Source organism: Martes martes, assembly GCF_963455335.1.
Source record: "Martes martes genome assembly, chromosome: 5".
NCBI lineage: Eukaryota > Metazoa > Chordata > Mammalia > Carnivora > Mustelidae > Martes > Martes martes.
Genome location: NC_137892.1, coordinates 42027326 through 42046017, shown reverse-complemented (window position 1 = coordinate 42046017; position 18692 = coordinate 42027326). Strand labels below are relative to the sequence as shown.

Below are 18692 nucleotides of genomic sequence, written 5' to 3'. Positions count from 1 at the left end.
TGGTGTTTTCTCTAAACCCCTCCCAGCGGCTTCCTCCTGCATGCTCTCTAGGAAGATACACCTCGTGTGCTTTTACTCCTCTGCAAAGCGAGGGTGACTGTGGGTGGGGTGTTTAAATCCATGTATTTTCTAGCATTCTGGATTACTTTCCATGTTTAAGAACCTCCTCTGAATCTCCCTGATATGAGGAAGCAGAGAGGCAACATGGGGGGTTTGGGGGGTAGGAAAAGAATAAATGAAACAAGATGGGATCGGGAGGGAGACAAACCATAAGAGACTCTTAATCTCACAAAACAAACTGAGGGTTGCCGGGGGGTAGGGAGAGGGTGGTTGGGTTATGGACATTGAGGAGGGTATGTGCTATGGTGAGTGTTATAAAGTGTGTAAACCTGGTGATTCACAGACCTGTACCCCTGGGGCTAATAATACATTATATGTTAATTAAAAAATAAATTAAAAAAAAAAAAAGAAGAACCTCTTCTGAAATTGCACATGTGGACAGTGTTACTGTTTCCCTGCCCTCAGGGAGCTGCCTAAAAGCCATGAGCCTCTCTATGTGGACAGGGAGATCTAGACATCACATTACTAGCACTCAGCCTTGCCTTCCCTAAATAGGACCCTGATGTGCACATAGTCCAACAAGCCTAATCCCCTTCCACAATATTGGAGGTTAGGGGCACCCGGGTGGCTCAGTTGGTTAAGTGTCCGCCTTTTGACTCCTGTCGTGATCTCAGGGTCCTGAGATCCAGCCCAGGTCAGGCTCCCTCCTCCGTGGGGAGTCTGCTTCTCCCTCTTCCTCTGCCCCCCTACCCGACTCGTGCTGTGCTCTCTCTCACTATCTCTCTCTCAAATAAGTAAAATCTTTAAAATATATATATATATATGTAGGAGGTTAGTTCTCACCATGGTCTTTCATTCCGGGGTTCTCAACACCAGGGACAGCAGCCCTGCTTAAACAAGCATATCCTCAGCACATACAGAAATGTGGTTCCAGGAAGGGTACACTTTACGTCAGTATCCCTCTTTTCTCCCAAGACTCTGATACCCATTGCCACTCAGCGAGTCTTCTTTCTTCCCTCCCTGACTTCAATTTTTTATTTCTTTATTATTCTTGATATAAGGCCACAAAATTTCACTCAAGTGCTGTGGGCCAGATGCGGCTTCGAAGTAAGAACTTTAAATCTGGCAGAAAGGAATTGGGACACATAAATCAAGTATTACATTATATCACCTTTGGGAGTCTGGGGCACCATCCCTAATCATATATGCTTGTAGTCCTATAGGAAAATGTTCAAAGAGTTACACTACAAGGGATAAATGAAGACCATAAATAGCATCACATCCGTTTAGACCAAATTTTGCTGCCAAACACTATTTAAAAAACCTTAGACTTCCAGAGCTTTTCAGACTTTAGAATTGCAAATACGTCTATTAGAACAAAGAAACCTATTCTCTAACACTTGAGTTCTCAGTTAAAATAAAAACAAGGGTGGGAGGACTCTGGATATATCTGAGTACTTTCCCATTAAAATACCCCCCCCCCAAACTTTATTTTTCATCTTTTGGAAAATACAGAAAAACCTTAAAAAAAAAAAGTTTAAAAAAAAATCACTCACAACACCTTACTATTCAAAAACCTGTAATATGAGGTGACAGTTGCACATCTCAATGTGCTAAAAACCAAAGACTTACACACTTTAAAGGGGTAAATTGTATGTTATATGAATTATACCTCAGTGAAACTACTGAAGAAAATCTATGTAGATTACATATGTATGATACCCTTTTCATTTCTATCCCCCTCTGTCCCTGGACTCCCACCTCCAGGTAACTATCATTTATATCTGCCTACTTTTCACATGCTTATCCTAACTAACCTTTCTGTATAAACACAGAAACCCCAGATGTGTATCTATGCACTTTTTCTTTTTTGGGCAGAAATCAGACCACTCTCTTCACAGATCTACATCTGCTGTTGTTTTTAATTTAACGATGTACCCTGGGCATATTTCTAAGGCAGACCATGTAAAGCTCTTCCATTATTTATAATAGCTGCCTAGTATTCTGTTGTGCAGATATACTAAAATTTATATATCCTGTTCCCTCCTAAAGACATTTAAGTTCTGAGCTTTTTGCTATCATGAGTGATGCTGCAGTGAACTTTAATGTAAGCAGTGTTTTAAGTAACGATGTGTTGCTACTGCAGGGTAGATTTCTAGAAATGGGGTTTTTGGGTCGTGTAGTGTTTAAGCCTTAACAGATTCCACCAAATTACCCAACAAAACAGTTTTCCCATTTACAATCCAAGTGAATGAGCGAGCCTCATATCCTTCCTCCACTAGATGTTTTCACACTTGAAAAATTTTGCCCATTGTTTACTTAATAAAGAGTTCCTCTTATTATTTCATTAAAGGGATTGGAATTAGCTGGAGGGTCTTAATAGAATTACCTCTAAAGTGCATACTCTTTTTCTAAATCCTGAGAAGTCAGGGTTTCTCAGAATTTAATCTAAGGAATACCTGCCCCAGAATCTCCTTGGGGTGCTTTTTGAAGTGAAAATTCCTGGTTCTAACCAGGTACTGAGTCAGATGCAAAAAATGCAGAGGTGAGGCGCTGGTGGGTTAGAGCTGGCTTATGCTGACGCACAAGACCCAGGTGTTAATTTTCAGATGTTTTTCGAGTCGTCTGCTGATTATAACCGTCCCTAAAAATAAAGGCAGTAGTTACTCAAAAATTATCATCTCCTAATTATTTTACTGCATTTTATTAATTCTGCTCTTGAGGATAATTAAGCCATTATTTCTCTTGTATCCACAGAGTGGGAATACTGTAAAATGGTGTTTAACGGCTCATCTCTTCCCAGCCCCGTGTTCAGCGATGTCCCATCTATAGCTCAGAATCAACCACAGGTTGTTTAGATTTTTTTTTTTTAAGATTTTATTTATTTATTTGACAGAGAGAGATCACAAGTAGGCAGAGAGGGAGGCAGAGAGAGAGGAGGAAGCAGGCTCCCCGCTGAGCAGAGAGCCCGATTCGGGGCTCAATCCCAGGACCCTGGGATCATGACCTGAGCCGAAGGCAGAGGCTTTAACCCACTGAGCCACCCAGGCCCCCCCGGTTGTTTAGATTCAAGAAAATGATGGAGGGGTGCCTGGGTGGCGCCGTCCTTTAAGTTTCTGACTGTTGGTTGCAGCTCAGCTTGTGATCTCAGGGTTGTGAGATCAAGCCCCAGGATAGGCTCCACACTCAGCATGGAGTCCACTTGAGATTCTCTCTCCCCCCTCCGCCCCTCTCACTTGTGCTTGTTCTCTCTCTCTTGCTCTCTCTAAAATAAATAAATAAATCTTTTTAAAAAAAGAGAGAGAAAATTATGGAAAAAGTGTTGGTGAGACAGATTATTGTGAATAGTCTACAAATTTGAGGAAATACCTTTACAATATTAAGAACTCTTAACCAGCACAGCAAAGACTTTGCCCACCTTATTGACAAGCAAATGCAGTTACAACATGTATCTTTGTTGTTTCAATAAATGAGAATATCAGCAAACATTCTTTTTTTTTAATTTTTTTAAAAGGTTTTATTTATGTATTTGACAGAGAGATCACAAGTAGGCAGAGAGGCAGGCAGAGAGAGGGGGAAGCCAGCTCCCTGCTGAGCAGAGAGCCCAATGTGGGGCTCGATCCCAGAACCCTGAGATCATGACCTGAGCCGAAGGCAGAGGCTTAACCCACTGAGACACCCAGGCGCCCCATCAGCAAACATTCTGGTCTGAATTACTCACTCATCCGTTAAAACCATCCATTGGCTATGGAAAAGTTCAGAAAAAAACTAAGGAAAGATTTCCGTGACATTGAACTGGTAATATGGAATTTACAACAAAGAATAGTATATATTTTATTATTTATTGTGTGCTACACATCATATATTTTAATGAAAACTATAATAAATCCATATGTACACACATGTGCATATTTTTCCCCAGAGACAATATATTACCAGTGTACAGTAAACCCAGAATTCCGATTTAATGAGTTGCCCAGTTGATTTTGATACAAACTAAAATTTAAAAACTGAGGCTCAGATTTTCTTGTAAGAATTGAAGTTACTTCTACATTTTTCCCCCTATACTACAGGTGTGTCAGGGCAATCTCCTGGGGCTTGGGACATGAGTAGAATAGTTTGCTCTTACCAAAATAAGTATAATTAAATCTCAATTCTCTTAAGAAAGGGGAAGCTTTGAAAGAAGAAAATGCATTTAATTACTGCCTGGTATTCTAGCACTTTCTTGATTTCACTTAGAAATTTGAAGAAGAGTTTATTCTTAACTTTTTCATAAAATCTGGTGTTTGGATTTCAAGGAGTTGTAATAGTATAAGCCACTTACAATGCAGAGAGGACTTTCTTGGAGATCCCCTTTTTTATAGATAGTTATGCAAATGTTCCCTCTTTACACTTAATCTAGAAGAAATTATTTGAAGGGTGAGCAAAAATAAGTTATATCCTCCCCGTTTTTTACATTTTTATTTTTAAGCGGAATGTATGGACTAAGAGGGACTAGCGAGTGAGAGGAAGGCAGAGACCATGAAACCAATTCCGAGAGAGAAATGATTGACAATCAGGTGACATTCCAACTGCACAAAATTCTGTAGTCTCTTAGACTTCTGCAGATGAAGAGATGGAAATATGGCTGAGAAGGCATTGTTGAAAAGAAAATCATAACTTTCTTTTCTTTTCTTAGAAGAAAGGAGTAAAAGCTATAGGTCTTATGTGTTGTGTACTAACGTGTTTTTAAAGTACTTGTTTCTAACTCCAGAGACTGAGTCTCCAGGATGGTGAGGTAGGAACAGCGTGCCAGGACTCATCCGGCCCAACCCCTCCATTTTACAGAAATGGGGATCGATACTCAGAAAGGTTAAGTGATTTGCCTAAGGTGATATAGCTACTAGTCCAATGCTATTAAAAACCAGAAAAAATTAATTTGCATTGGATTTCTAGTTTGTATATGAGCCAAAGTTCATCTCCTGACTGTATAAAACAAACAATGGAGTCAGTGTTTCTAACAGTCCTTTGAACCACTAGGAACTGGGAGGGATGAACTCATTCACGCCCAACAGAATAAACATGTATAAAGATAGAGTCGTTTACCTCATCTCATTTATGCCTTTTCATCCTGATGTATGAAGTAATCTACTTCCCTTATCAAGCAGGGATATGTCTATATCAGGTCGCTTGATAATCCCATTGATTTCAGAAGAATTGTAATCGGATGTTCTTCATGTTCTTGTCTGCCCTTCATTTTACACAAGCAGCTTGATGTGAGTCATAGGAATGATTTTAGGTCTATTCAATACCTCCCAAATGATCCAAAAGAAGCCTATTATCCTGCAATATTTTTTTGCTCTTGCCGATCTCTTCACATAGATGTGAGAGCTCCTTGATTCCCTAGCTTCCTGCATCTCAACTTTGTTAATCATCCTCAGTATGGAAAACTAATGATCCTTATTCATCTCATTCATTCCATGGGACACCTGTTTATTTTAATACCTAAATATAGCCATTAAGGATCAGGAATTACATTTTCATTCATTTGGTTATGAGAAGACCTATAAAGCACTACAGTGTTATTTCTTTTTAAGAGGATATATGCATGTATCTTTTTTTAAAGGATATATTCATTTAGCCTTTAAAATGTTTTTATCTCTAAAATATGTTTTTTAAAGAATGTTTTTAATCTCTAAAATGTGTTTTTTATCTCTATTTTTAAATCAACTTAACATTAAACAATATAATATTCAGTTTAAGTGATGTCTTTTTTAGGAAAAAAGAACGTTCCCTAATACCAATTGGTTTTGTCGTATTTCAAATTTGTTTTCTAGTTGTTTTTCGAGAAAACCTTATGCTTTACCTTCATTTATCCCTTTGCAACTCATGCTTTCGTAATCACTCACAATTACTAACTCCTCTTTTGAAGTTGGTCACGGCTCCATAGTCTCAACTAATTAATTCCCTTTAAATTAACAGCAGATAACATTTCATTTTTTAACCAAAAGAAATTGAGAGGAGGAATAAAGTTACTTGCCCATAAGCTCACATAAAAATGAGAAGATGCAATTAAGTTTCATTGACATCTAGTTCAGGGCCCTGACGTGCTTCAAGGCATTTTTCACATATTTCATACATATTCCAGCAGGTTTCCTACCCTTCACCCTGTCCCTCATTGCTCCCCTTCATTGCCTTAGCACGTTTATGTTTCCTCACTGTGGTCTAGGAATTCTGGCAAATGGTAGAAGTTCGTGAAGAGATATGCTAGGATTTGCACCTTCCATTTCCCATTTACTATTAATTCCCTTGTATGTTAGTTGACTGTCTTACTAGTAAAATGGAAAAGATAACCCTAAATAAATACATGACCAAAAAGCTTTTGATAAAAATGATTCAATTACAATATTTAGTGATATTTACAAAATACTGTTAGAAAAATATAATTCATCCTACTCAGGGCCTTGAAAGAGACCCCCACAAAACTCCCTCTTTCTGCCAGCAGAAACATTACTCCCCTTTTTATCCGATTTGGAAACCCTTCATCCTGCTCTCCATTTCTTTTCATTACCTATTAATTCTCATTTTCTCTATCTTTGAAAACTTTGAAGAGTTTTTCTTATTATAGGAATATTTCTCCTCTCCACACTTCCCTAGCCTCTTTTTTTTTTTTTTGGCAAGTCTTTCTTATTCTCGTTTCCCCAACTTAGGTGTAACATACCACCTAGAAATAACTGAAAGGAAAATAAAATCTGGTCAGTAACCAGCGTCCCTTCTACCCTAACACTTTATCTTACAGTGAAAAGACTTGCTTAAGGACTGAGGGAATTTTGAGAGATAATTTGGATCACCAAAGGGTTCAGTGTTTTTTCTTAATGTACAAGTGATACTTAGTACTTATACACCATCTCTTAACTCTAAAGTGCTTTATAAATGTTACTTTATTCACATCTCAACATAAACATATTGAATGACTGAAAACTAATGCTAAATCAAATATATGGGCTCTAATGTTCTAAGTGTATTCCCTAGTTAATACCACGGACTACTTGCATGCATAATTATATGTAAATTAGATACTTCAGATTAATTTTTTCATTGAAGAACCAAGCACAACATACAATAGTATTTTAAGCTGATGAAGACAGTTGGGTAGAAAATGTAGCCACTGATTTTAGATTGAGCTTCAAAGGCATATATTGCAGTTAAATTACTGCTTTTGCAGAATATAAACTTCCTGTTTTCAAAACAAAGTAGGATAGTGTTGCCTCTTTTTGTTTATCATTCCTGAGCAGTTAGAGGTTTGAGCTAAATAAAAGGGGGAGAACATATTGCACAAAGGAGTTGAGAATTCCAACAGGAGTGAAAGGTTAACCTTTTATATATATAAAAAAATACTCTCAAAATGATTCAGAAATTCATAATGGAGCATTTTATATGAGAAACAATTTTAACTTTATGTTTTGAATTGAATTTAAAAGAGTATCTTTGAGACACCTCGTCCATTAAGCATCTGCTTTGGGCTCAGGTCATATCCCCGGGTACTGGACTTGAGCCTTACATCAGGCTCCTACTCAGTGGGGGGTCTGCTTTTCCCTCTCCCTCCGACCCTCCTGCCCCCTCCCCCCCCATGCTGTCTCTCACTCTCTCAAATTAATAAATAAAACCTTTTTTAAAAAGTAAAAATAATAATAAATAAAAATAAGTAAAATAGCATCTTTGAATAAAAATCTTAAAGTCCCTTTTCATTCCATTATTTATTTTATCTAATATTTTCTGTGTGCCTCCTAGACTTTTGCAGGTACAGTCAGCCCTCGGTGGGGAGAACAGAAAATAATTGGGAGAATGCAGAGAAAATTTAAATTATCATTTTTAAAGTAAATATATATTAAAAAACAGATACTGTAAAGAAGTTGAAGGACTTTCCCTGAGAGAAAGGGGAAAAAATATTTCTTAGTAACCAAGTGTGATATTTTAAATAGTCCAACCAAAGCCCCTGAAGCTCGTGGACAACTAGTTAAATGTGCCTGGTTTTAGCTAAAAGACAATTCCAGAAAGACAAATAAATGTCTGCATATAGCATATCCATAACATAAAGTTTTAAAACTTAATGCCTCAGGAATGGGACACAAATGGGGGGTTTTGCCTCTTGATATGGGTGTTGTTTACAAGGGTTTATTAGCTCTTTTGAATTCCTGAAGCTGTGCCTTCTGATTTGTACATTTTTCTGTATAATCTAGTTTAACAGAAAGTTCAGGAATCAATCAATAATTTAAAAACTCACTGCTATTTTTTAAAAAATGCTCTTTACCTAGGATTGTTGGGTTTTGTCTTTTAATTTTACTTCCTTAGAAATATGATTCTGGAGATGATTCATAATTCTCAGAGAAAAATCGTATAAGTCCTAAACTTTACTGTAGATTTTTTTTTTTTTTTTTGGCTTTCATCAGGGATGGAAACAGGAAGGTGCTCTGACATTAGTCATGCCATAACATCCTACATACACAGAGTGATTATAAAAGCACGTTGGTGAGCCTGCCTGCCTGCCTTCCATTTGATCTCTTTTGGGAACAGAAGAGGCCATCATTTGTGAAAGTCGTCTTCTTGCAAGATGGATAAATGCATTTTCTCTTCCTTGCCACAGGACAAATGGAAGCTAGTAATTTCTAGTCCCATAGCAGTGAATACGAAATCAAAAGAGGCTAACTCGCTACGGTGACAGCTTCAAAAGGAATTCTTTTTTGAAGGCTTTTTTTTTTTTTTTTTTTTTTTTTTTTTTTGCTGGTTTATTTAGCAGTGAGGCTTGCCTGTTAAGCCAGCTTTCAACAGCCTCCAGGAAAACCTCTGTGCAGGTTGTGTCTGCATCAGCAGTGCCCCTATTTCACTGATTTCTGCTAAACAGATACACATTTGCCATGACTGCTCAAGGTGTTAGTGCTTTTTGAGTGGAGATTATTTTATATCAGTGTATCTGTAACTAGAGAGTCCTGATATTCTGAGATTAGGATTTCAAGGAACCATGAGTTCTCTAGGGGGCATTTGGTGACTTGAATTTTGTTTTGAAGAAACTCTAATATAGAATTCCAGGTATGCATTTTCTGGTTAATTTGGAGGATCATCTTTTTACTGAATACTGTCAAGTGACTTTAAGACCTGCATTTATAGGGGCACCTGGGTGGCTCAGTGGGTTAAGCCTCTGCCTTCGGCTCAGGTCATGGTCTCAGGGTCCTGGGATCGAGCCCCAAATCTCTGCTGAGCAGAGAGCCTGCTTCCTCCTCTCTCTCTGCCTACTCATGATCTCTCTCTCTCTCTCTCTCTCTATTAAATAAATAAATAAATAAAATCTTTAAAAAAAGAAAAAAAAGACCTGTATTTATAGTACGGGTGGTACCAAAAAAAACAAAAACAAAAACAAAAACAAACCAGAAACAAAACCAAAAAGACAACAAAAAAGGAGCTGTGTATTAGCTTCGTTAAAACCAAAGCCAACGCAAGACCCGGGTCTACTGTTCCCTCTACTCTTTCCTATTTGCCTCTTGTGCTTGTTTCCAGCTCATTTGCTGCAGCATTTCAAATGTACAGAAATAACCTTTTTTATATAACTATACAGTCCAGCTGTGTAGAAATAGTTTTTTTTTTTTTTTAAACAATGTGGCCCAACTGATGAAACTGACAGCAATCTGTTCCAACGTGAAGGAAACTGGCTGTGTTGTATCTATTAAGAGACCTCACTCTCCACTCTCCTAAGGCATTTTCCAAGTGATTTTGACGACATGAAAATTCCCTAACTTTAGAAATGAATCCCCAACTCATCGCCCATTCTTGGTCACCGTGGGAGCCATGACATAATCTCAGCAAAATCTCATCTGTCCCCTTAATATCATTTAAAACAAAGAACCGTAAGGTGAGGATCTAGCCAGCTTCATAGGCAAAATAGTTATTACACTATCTATGTACATTACTGCAAAATTTTTGGTGTGTGTCCTCTGATTTCCTTGATTCATTTTTGTTCTAGGCAGTGAGGAAGTCAGGAAGGTGGCCTTTAACTTATGTTCAGAACACTCTTAAAGTGTGGAAGTGTATGATACCGTTGACTGCTTGCTTACAAACTTTGTGAACTATGTTTTTATCATTAAGCATGTTATTTCTTTGCTTTTCATAAGATTTGGCAATGGTTCCAGGCATGCTTTGTCAGTACTTCCATAAGGAAAGGATCCATTATCCAAAACTGTGGTTGGAATAGTAGATAACGTGCATGCTTTCTCCTTTACCTTCCTAAGAGAGTGCAGTGAATTGAAATCCACTCTACGACTGGCTTTCTGAAGGACTTTTCCAATTAGTGGGATGTAGCTTGTAACAATATACTGGTTCCCCCAGGATCGATGGTTAACCTGTTTTTTATTGAAGCAGGAAACCACCAGGACAAGCTGAGCTCATGAAGTGTAGAAGGCTCTCTCCAGAGGGAAAGATTAGGAGAGACCAACAGTCTTCCAAGGACCTACCATCTAATAGGTTATTATCATGCATTATTCCACATAGTTACTTTACTACTTAGCCCTGTATCCAAGCAGGAACGACAAGCTATTATTAGAAAAGCAAGCTAAATAGTTTGGAATGGATATCCTCCCATCCCATGCATTCACCTCCCATTAAGAGAATGAACTTCCTGCGTAAGTGGAGTCCTTAAGTACCACTTATCCATTCTTGCTTAATTCCTTTCTCGTAGCTTGAGGATATTTCATAGATAAAATGCCTTGGAAGTGTTTCAGAAATGGAACTCTTTTTCTTTAAAGTGAGACATGTTTAGTAAATATTAACATAGGAGAATCAGTTTTGATACCCAGGTGCGTCCCAGTTAGCTGAATTACTTTAGCCAACACTCTTAATCCCAGTAGCCTCTTTCCCCCAATCTATAACGTGTAAGAATTGAACTCCCTCATCTTCTGCATCCCATTCAATTCTGAAATTCTGAGTCTATATATTTGATAAAATACCTGGCTGTGTTATACATCTCTGCCTTGGCAGAGGAGAGCAATTTCTCAAAAAACTCAAACTTGAGATTCTTGTGGAGTGGTCGTCCAGTTTTCATCTGGCTCAAGATTAGATTCTGATTGAATGCTGTTGTCAGGCCTCATCCAGTGTCTGGAAATACTTGTTTCTTCCATTATCAGTCTACTTCTAGAAGTCTTGCCACTCAACTACTGGTACTACATTACAGTCCTATGCTTCTAAGACATTATTAGAATTTCTGACTTTGTATCTCTTTTTAAAAATAATTTTTTTAACTTTTCCACTTTAATGTCTTCACCATTACAAAAGCTCCTAGTACCTACATGTGACATTATAATGGAATATAATGACATATAATGAAATTAGTCCCAGTGTCACCTGATACCTACCTAGTGATGAAGTTTCATCGCCACATCTTAAAATCCATTAGGGTACAATTATGTGTTACTAAAAGAGAACAGCAGTCATGAAAGATCTCTTTATCAAGGATGTCTGGGGTTCAATCCTCAGTAAGCACAGAACATTAATAGCTAAGGGTCAAGAATTCACCAGTGTACCTTAGAGAAAGAGCGAACTTATAGCCCAACCCAATGAAGAAGAGAATGATTTACTTTGGGATAAGAAAACTAAAATAAAATAAATGAAGCTACCTGGAAGGAACAGCTGTCAGGATTTTTGCATGAAGATAGTTGTTCAGGATAAGTGAGTAAAAGTAGAATAAACAACAATTTCAGTATTAGTATAAAAAGGCCTCACTCTCTCTTCTACAAACAAGGGATCCTGTTGAACTGACCTCTAGTCTAGACCTCAGAAAGAAGCATATTGTCTTGGGTCTGGTCAAAGAGAACTTTATTACTAAAAGTTGTGGAGGGACCTTAAAACGATGCATTATCAACTCTTTCATGATCCTGTGGTACCCAATCCAAAAATTTCATTTTAGCCAGACCTTGCTACTTATGTCTTACTAATATTTCTGTATTTCACTGGTGACTCTTCTGTATCTACCCAGTGCACACCCTTCTGAGTCAGCATTTCTATACCCACTTTGAGAGTATCCCTGTTTTGTATGGTATCTTTAAAATACCATTTCTTGGGGTGCCTGGGTGGCTCAGTGGGTTAAAGCCTCTGCCTTCAGCTCAGGTCATGATCCCAGGGTCCTGGGATGGAGCCCCGCCTCAGGCTCTCTGCTCAGCAGGGAGCCTGCTTCCTCCTCTCTCTCTGCCTGCCTCTCTGCCTACTTGTGATCTCTGTCAAATAAATAAATAAAATCTTAAAAAAAAAATACCATTTCTTTCCTTTCTTTATTTTTTTTAAATTCACTTTGGTTCCTAATTTATTTTTTTACTTAGGACAAAATTTTTTACAATATAAAGTGTTTCTTTGTTTTTGTTGTTGTTTTTTACTAGAGAAAACAGACTTTTATTTATTTATTTATTTATTTAGGGGGGGTGTTCAGTGATTCATCAGTTAAGTTTAACACCCAGTGTTCATCACAGCACATGCCCTCCTCAATACCCATCACCCTGTTACCCCCCCTTTCCCCCTCCTTCCTTCTGAATCCCTCAGATTGTTTCCTGGAGTCCATAGTTTCTTTCAATTCTAATTCCTTTTTTTCATCATCTCTTTACTCATTTAATATTCCCATGTTCCTTTCCTCTTTTCTTCTATCCCTCTGTTATTACTTGAAGGAATTCTGTGTTTCTTCAATTAAAGAAACATTTCAATTAAAGAAAATATTTTTTAAAAACTTTAAAAAATTTAAAAAATTTTTCAATTAAAGAAACACTTCAATTAAAGAAAAATTTCCAGTTTCTTCAATTAAAGAAATTCCGTACCTATGATTATAAAAATGTGTTTCTCAAAAGAAAATATTCATGTGTTGAAGATTCTTGGAATCTACCAGTAAAAAGAATAATGATAATAATAACTAAGATGCATTGGATTTTTACTGTGCTCCATTTAGAGTGCTACATTCTTTACATAGATTATCTCATTTATAGACTGCGGTTTCTTAGTGGTATCAATATTGATCGCAAGTACTAATCTACCAAGTGTTAAAATTGGTAACCTTCCAGATCCTACTCATTTTAAGCAAAGGCACTCAGTGAGCACATAGCTGAAACTGATGATGATCTTATTAAGGCACTATGGTCAACTAACTGTGTGATTAAAATACACAGATTAATTTCAAACTTTCCACTCAACAAATCTTACATTGGACATGTACAAATGTGCAATATTTATGTGGAAATACAAATTGGAGAAAGAATCCACTTCCTATTCTACCTTTCTTTCAGACAAATTCAATCCTATAATTTCAGACCATTTTGGTTATTGACTCATTACCATTTCCATCTGTTTTTAAGCTGTGGAATTCCATTTCTCTGGTCTTCTGCCCTATGTTAACCTTTCCATCTATTTCCTCTCGTCTCCTCTCTCTTGTTTACTTTCATTCTAGTCACAGAATCAGCCTTTCTGACCAACTTTTTCAGCTAGCTTATGATTTGATATTCTGAGTTCATTTGCTATACATTTCTTAACTATCTCAGTCCTGATTTCATTTTTTTTGTTTTATGTGACAAAATATTAGAAGAGGCATTGACGTGTATTTTTAATGATAATAAACCTTCTAAACTGTCATTCATTTTTATGACAATGCATGTTAGAGACAGATTTCATACAGAGCCAAGTGAATTGAAACGGATCAATTCTTACGAGGCTTTGTATCTTGCAGCTAAAGCACTGTGTTATGGTAGAAGGGCAGACAAAGTCAGAGCACACTGAAAATCATCGGTAAAATATGCAAAACTAGCAGAAGTTTCTGAGTTCATGTGAAATAAGATCAGAATAGAGGTTATGGAAATAATAATGCATCATTGTGGCAAGGATCACACTGGGAGTTAGAAGGTCATAATCTTAATACCAGACACAAGGTTAAAACAGGCTTCTCTCCAAAGTTGCCACATGCTATAAGAGTATCAGTGGATCCAGTAGCCCTCCAAGCCCCCGGACCACCTTGTTTGAGGGAGTTCAAGTTGCTCTCCCTGGGGCTTCTCACTATGCGTATATACAGGCACATGGGCTCTTCAGGACAAACTGTGAAAAGTAGTACTAGAAGGGATCACAAACATTTACAGTAATAAAATTTGACTTTGAAATAATATATGTGGAACAATTGACTCTAATAATGTCCAAAATGCATATATATGCTTTATAAGTATTGTCTTTACTTGGCAATAACTTCTAGGATTGTGTTCAGCTTAAAATATCATTGTTAAAATGTGTATTTATCCATTACCAACAGAATTTCTTAAAGTCACACAGAATTATCCCGTGATTAAATGGTGATGATAATCTGAAGTGTTATCCATAATCTAAGGCATCATATCTGCATGCTTACACACATACCCAAGCACTCACACAGCACAATTTTTAGAAATGCCTTGCTTCATGCTGATTCAGTGGATCAAATTGACCAGATAAATTTGATGTAAACAAATTCCTTCAGTGGTGACGTGGAAGTTCTATCTAGTGTGGTTTTTAAGTGACCTTGTAACTAATATCCATTCTATATATTTTTTTTTTTTTTTTGAGCTTTTTACAAAACAGCCATCATTTTTACTTTGGATTCTTGTATGCATATTCACCAGCCCTCTACCCATATAAGACTAACATTACGTAAGGAAAAAACCTATAGAGTGTCTAAAATTCCTGTGACTTCCCTAAAATCATTGTAATACATAAGTCAGAAGTTCAGTATATTTTTTTCCAGAATGTGTTGATCATCTCATAAAAACTTAAAATGAGTTTTTAGTGGTTTAGCTAGTATTGTGTGGTATTCTTGACTTTTTTACAGGATATAGCATGTAGTTGATAAACATGGGATCAAAGGAAAACCTGTACTATGTCTTTACAGTGGGGTGAGTGGTGACACTGACTCACTTTTTAAAACTCTAGAGTGAAGGGGCATCTGGGTGGCTCAGTGGGTTAAAGCCTCTGCCTTCAGCTCAAGTCATGATCTCAGGGTCCTGGGATCGAGCCCCACATCAGGCTCTCTGCTCAGCAGGGAGCCTGCTGCCCCTCCCCCACCTGCCTCTCTGCCTACTTGTGATCTCTCTCTGAGTGTCAAATAAATAAATAAAATCTTTAAAAAATAAAAACAAAAAAACCTCTAGAGTGAAGCAAATATATAATATTTACATAGCAAGGGCTGTTATTTAATTTGGAGAAAACTTTGCTAAGTGTGGTTATTAAAAAAAAGTCTTCAAATTAGATTTTGACATATTTACTAACATACATAGGTTTCTGACCTATTTTTGAGATTTAATCTGAGTAGAAAGCCACTCAATTGAGACCATTGTAGTCAGGAACATTATCTGATAGGAGGATGCACTGTCACAGGCAATAGCTGGCATATTACTATTAGTAACATTCCTGCTACTCTAAATTTGGTGATATTTCATCTTTTATGATACATTTCTTTAGTAGTTTATGAAACGTGTTAATTCATTTATTAATTGTTCCCATTTAATTTTTTTAAAGTCATGGTTAAGAATATTAGCCAAAATGAATGTCAAAATGAGATTCACTTGGTTCTTCCAATGCAAAGATGTAATGTAAAACCAAGAAGCAGTTCTCATTGCACACTGGTGGTCCTTTTGCTTGGACAGACGTTGTATGGGGGAAGAAACTTTCTCCTGGTTTATTGTGAATTAAAATAAAAGATTACAAAGCCTAACATCCAGTAAATTAGTAATCTGTAAGCGCCAGGTACTGTGCTAGGTAAACACCTTATATAATCCTGTCACTTTGTTTAAAATCTTCCAATGGGGGCGCCTGGGTGGCTCAGTGGGTTAAAGCCTCTGCCTTCAGCTCAGGTCATGATCCCAGGGTCCTGGGATCAAGCCCCACATCGGGCTCTCGGCTCAGCAGGGAGCCTACTTTGCCCTCTGCCTGCCACCCACCCCTTTCTTGTGCTCTCTCTCTCTCTGAAAAATAAATAAATAAAATCCTTTAAAAATATATTTTTTTATATTTATGGTTTATTTATTCAGTACAGATTTATTGGAGCCAATTATGTTCCTATCAGTGTGCTTTTTTTTTTTAATTTATTTTCAGCATTACAGTATTCATTGTTTTTTCACCACACCCAGTGCTCCATGCAATCTGTGCCCTCCCTAATACCTACCACCTGGTTCCCCCAACCTCCCACCCCCGCCCCTTCAAAACCTTCTAATAAATTAAAAAATACTCAATTATCCTTTCTATATTTAAAAGCATAGACAAAAATTAAGATAAATTTGTATTGTTTTTGTTATTATTATTTTCGCCTCATCCCTTTAAAACCCACTCAAGACTTTATTTCATTTTCTTAAAGATTTATTTATTTATTTGAGATAGAGAGAGTGCACCCATAAGTGGGAGAGGCAGAAGGTGAGAGAAATCTCAAGCAGACTCCACGTCCACGCTGACTGCCCAGCACTGAATGTGGAGTCAGAGGTGGGGCTCGATCTCACGACTCTGAGATCACAATTCTGAGATGACAACCCTAAGATCACAAACTGAGCCAAAACCAAGAGTCAGACACTTAACCAACTGTGTCACACAGGTGCCCCAACTCACTTGAAATTACTATGAAAATAGCACCACACTGGAGTTTGATTTAGGAGATTGGATAAAGATCCCTTCGTAAAATGACAAAAAACAACCTGATTGGGGCGCCTGGGTGGCTCAGTGGGTTAAAGCCTCTGCCTTCGGCTCAGGTCGTGATCTCGGGGTCCTGGGATGGAGCCCCGTATCGGGCTTTCTGCTCGGTGGGGAGCCTGCTTCCTTCTCTCTCTCTCTGCCTCTCTGCCTACTTGTGATCTCTGTCAAACAAATAAATAAAATATTTTTTAAAAAACCTGATGAAATATAAAATGTTTATCATTCCACTTATTTCTTACTATCACTGTTAAAACCAAGCTTAATACTAAATTGAGAAATTTCCTTTGTGTTTTATTTTCAAAGCACTAACTGTGATTTGTTATACTTTCTAAATTTTATGTCTGGTAAATCAAAATCTCTATCTTGTTACTTAGTTTGTCTGTTATTTTATATTACTGTATAAAGCCACCTTGTTTTTCTTATAAGAATAACAGCTGAAAGAAAGAAATTTCCTTAATTCCATCTGCTGCTATTTATTCACATAGTTCACTTTTTGACTTCAAGGATACATATGTTCATCATGCACACACACACTCGTTATTTATAATAAAATAAACTCTTAAAATTGAGATATGATGTTTTATAAATACTTAGAATATAAGTGTGAAGTACAAAGAATTTAGCATACACAGAAATAGAAGGAATGAGTAAGTATGAGTTGCTATTCATGGTCTCTGTGGTGAAGGGTCAGCAAGTTCAACAAGATAAAAATTTCGTTGGGTAATTTAAATTTTTACCTTCTTTCTACTTGGGGAAGGCAAAGGAATAAGGGAGAGGATTTGTAAGAGGTCTCTGAAGCGTCCTTGGCAAAAATGGGGAGATACTCAGAGGCTTTCCACTGTAGTTGGGGTGAACGTTGCCATCAGGTTTCTATTGAGAAGGTGGGAATGGGCAAGGCCTAGAAACCAAACAAGGTGATCCCTGCACATAAATCAAAGACATTACAGATGCTAGACATGGTCCTACCTAGAAAGGTCAAATTATGGACTACTTCCATTTTTGAAAAGTAGAGAAGCTAGTTGTTCGGAGCCAGCATGGAACAAACCATTCAGTTAATCAGCTCTCCTGGATGTTTCAACAGTGTAGATCATTCATAGAGTAGCAACAACTTTCTTCCGTGAGCTGTGACTAGTATCTAGTACGGCTACGGGAAAGCAGGTAACTCGTCAGTTTGAGGAGTCAAGAAAAAACCACAGGCTGCTCGAAATGATAGCTTTGTTGTTGCTGTTGTGATGCATTGGAGATTAAATATATTCATGAATATGAAAATACTCTGTAGACTATAAAGCACCATACAAACAAAAACATAGTTTGTGTTAGGATTGAGTTATACTCATTTAAAATTTAGTAGTTTGAAATCTGCTTCTCACATTTTCATATTTAAGGTGTGTATTTTGTCTGCATGTGTTTTCAGATAATCACAAAGACTGCTCCGGTGTCTCCTTACACCTCACACGCCTGCCGTGAGTACTTGTCATTACCCTACCTAAGTGGCAGCTTTAAGATCTTTGAGAACCTAAAAGAGGGAAATCCACTGTATTCGTTGTCTATTGTTATATAACCAATTACCCTAACCTTAGTGGCTTAAAACAACAAATACTCTGGGCACAAGCTTAGCCAGGGACAGTGGCTGGTCTCACACAAAGGCTGCAATCAAGGGCTCAGCCAGGGTTTCAGAAACATCTGGGGACTCTGTCGGGGTGGGAGCCACTTCCAAGATCACTCACACAGCTATGGACGGGATTCAGTTCCTTGTTGGCTGTTGTCTGGAGGACTCCCTCATTTCTTGCCTTGTGGACTCTAAACAGGGCAGCTTACAATAGGGTGGTGATTGACTTCCCTCACAGCCAGCAAGAGAAAGCAAGGGAGGGCATGCAGGATGGAAACCACAGCCTTGTAGCCTGATGTCAGATGTTAGTGAATAATATAGAAATCTG

At 37.5% G+C, this 18692-nt stretch overlaps 1 protein-coding gene across 8 annotated transcripts in view; it reads left to right on the top strand.

The window, feature by feature from the left end:
• PAM (peptidylglycine alpha-amidating monooxygenase) overlaps window positions 1-18692 on the top strand; it is a 273139-nt gene that overhangs the window by 187086 nt on the left and 67361 nt on the right. For all 8 annotated transcript variants that reach the window (XM_080803743.1, XM_080803739.1, XM_080803746.1 and 5 more), the window contains exon 8: window positions 18170-18218. In XM_080803743.1, the coding sequence (XP_080659869.1) occupies window positions 18170-18218 (49 nt within the window). The remainder of the gene's footprint in view (window positions 1-18169; window positions 18219-18692) is intronic.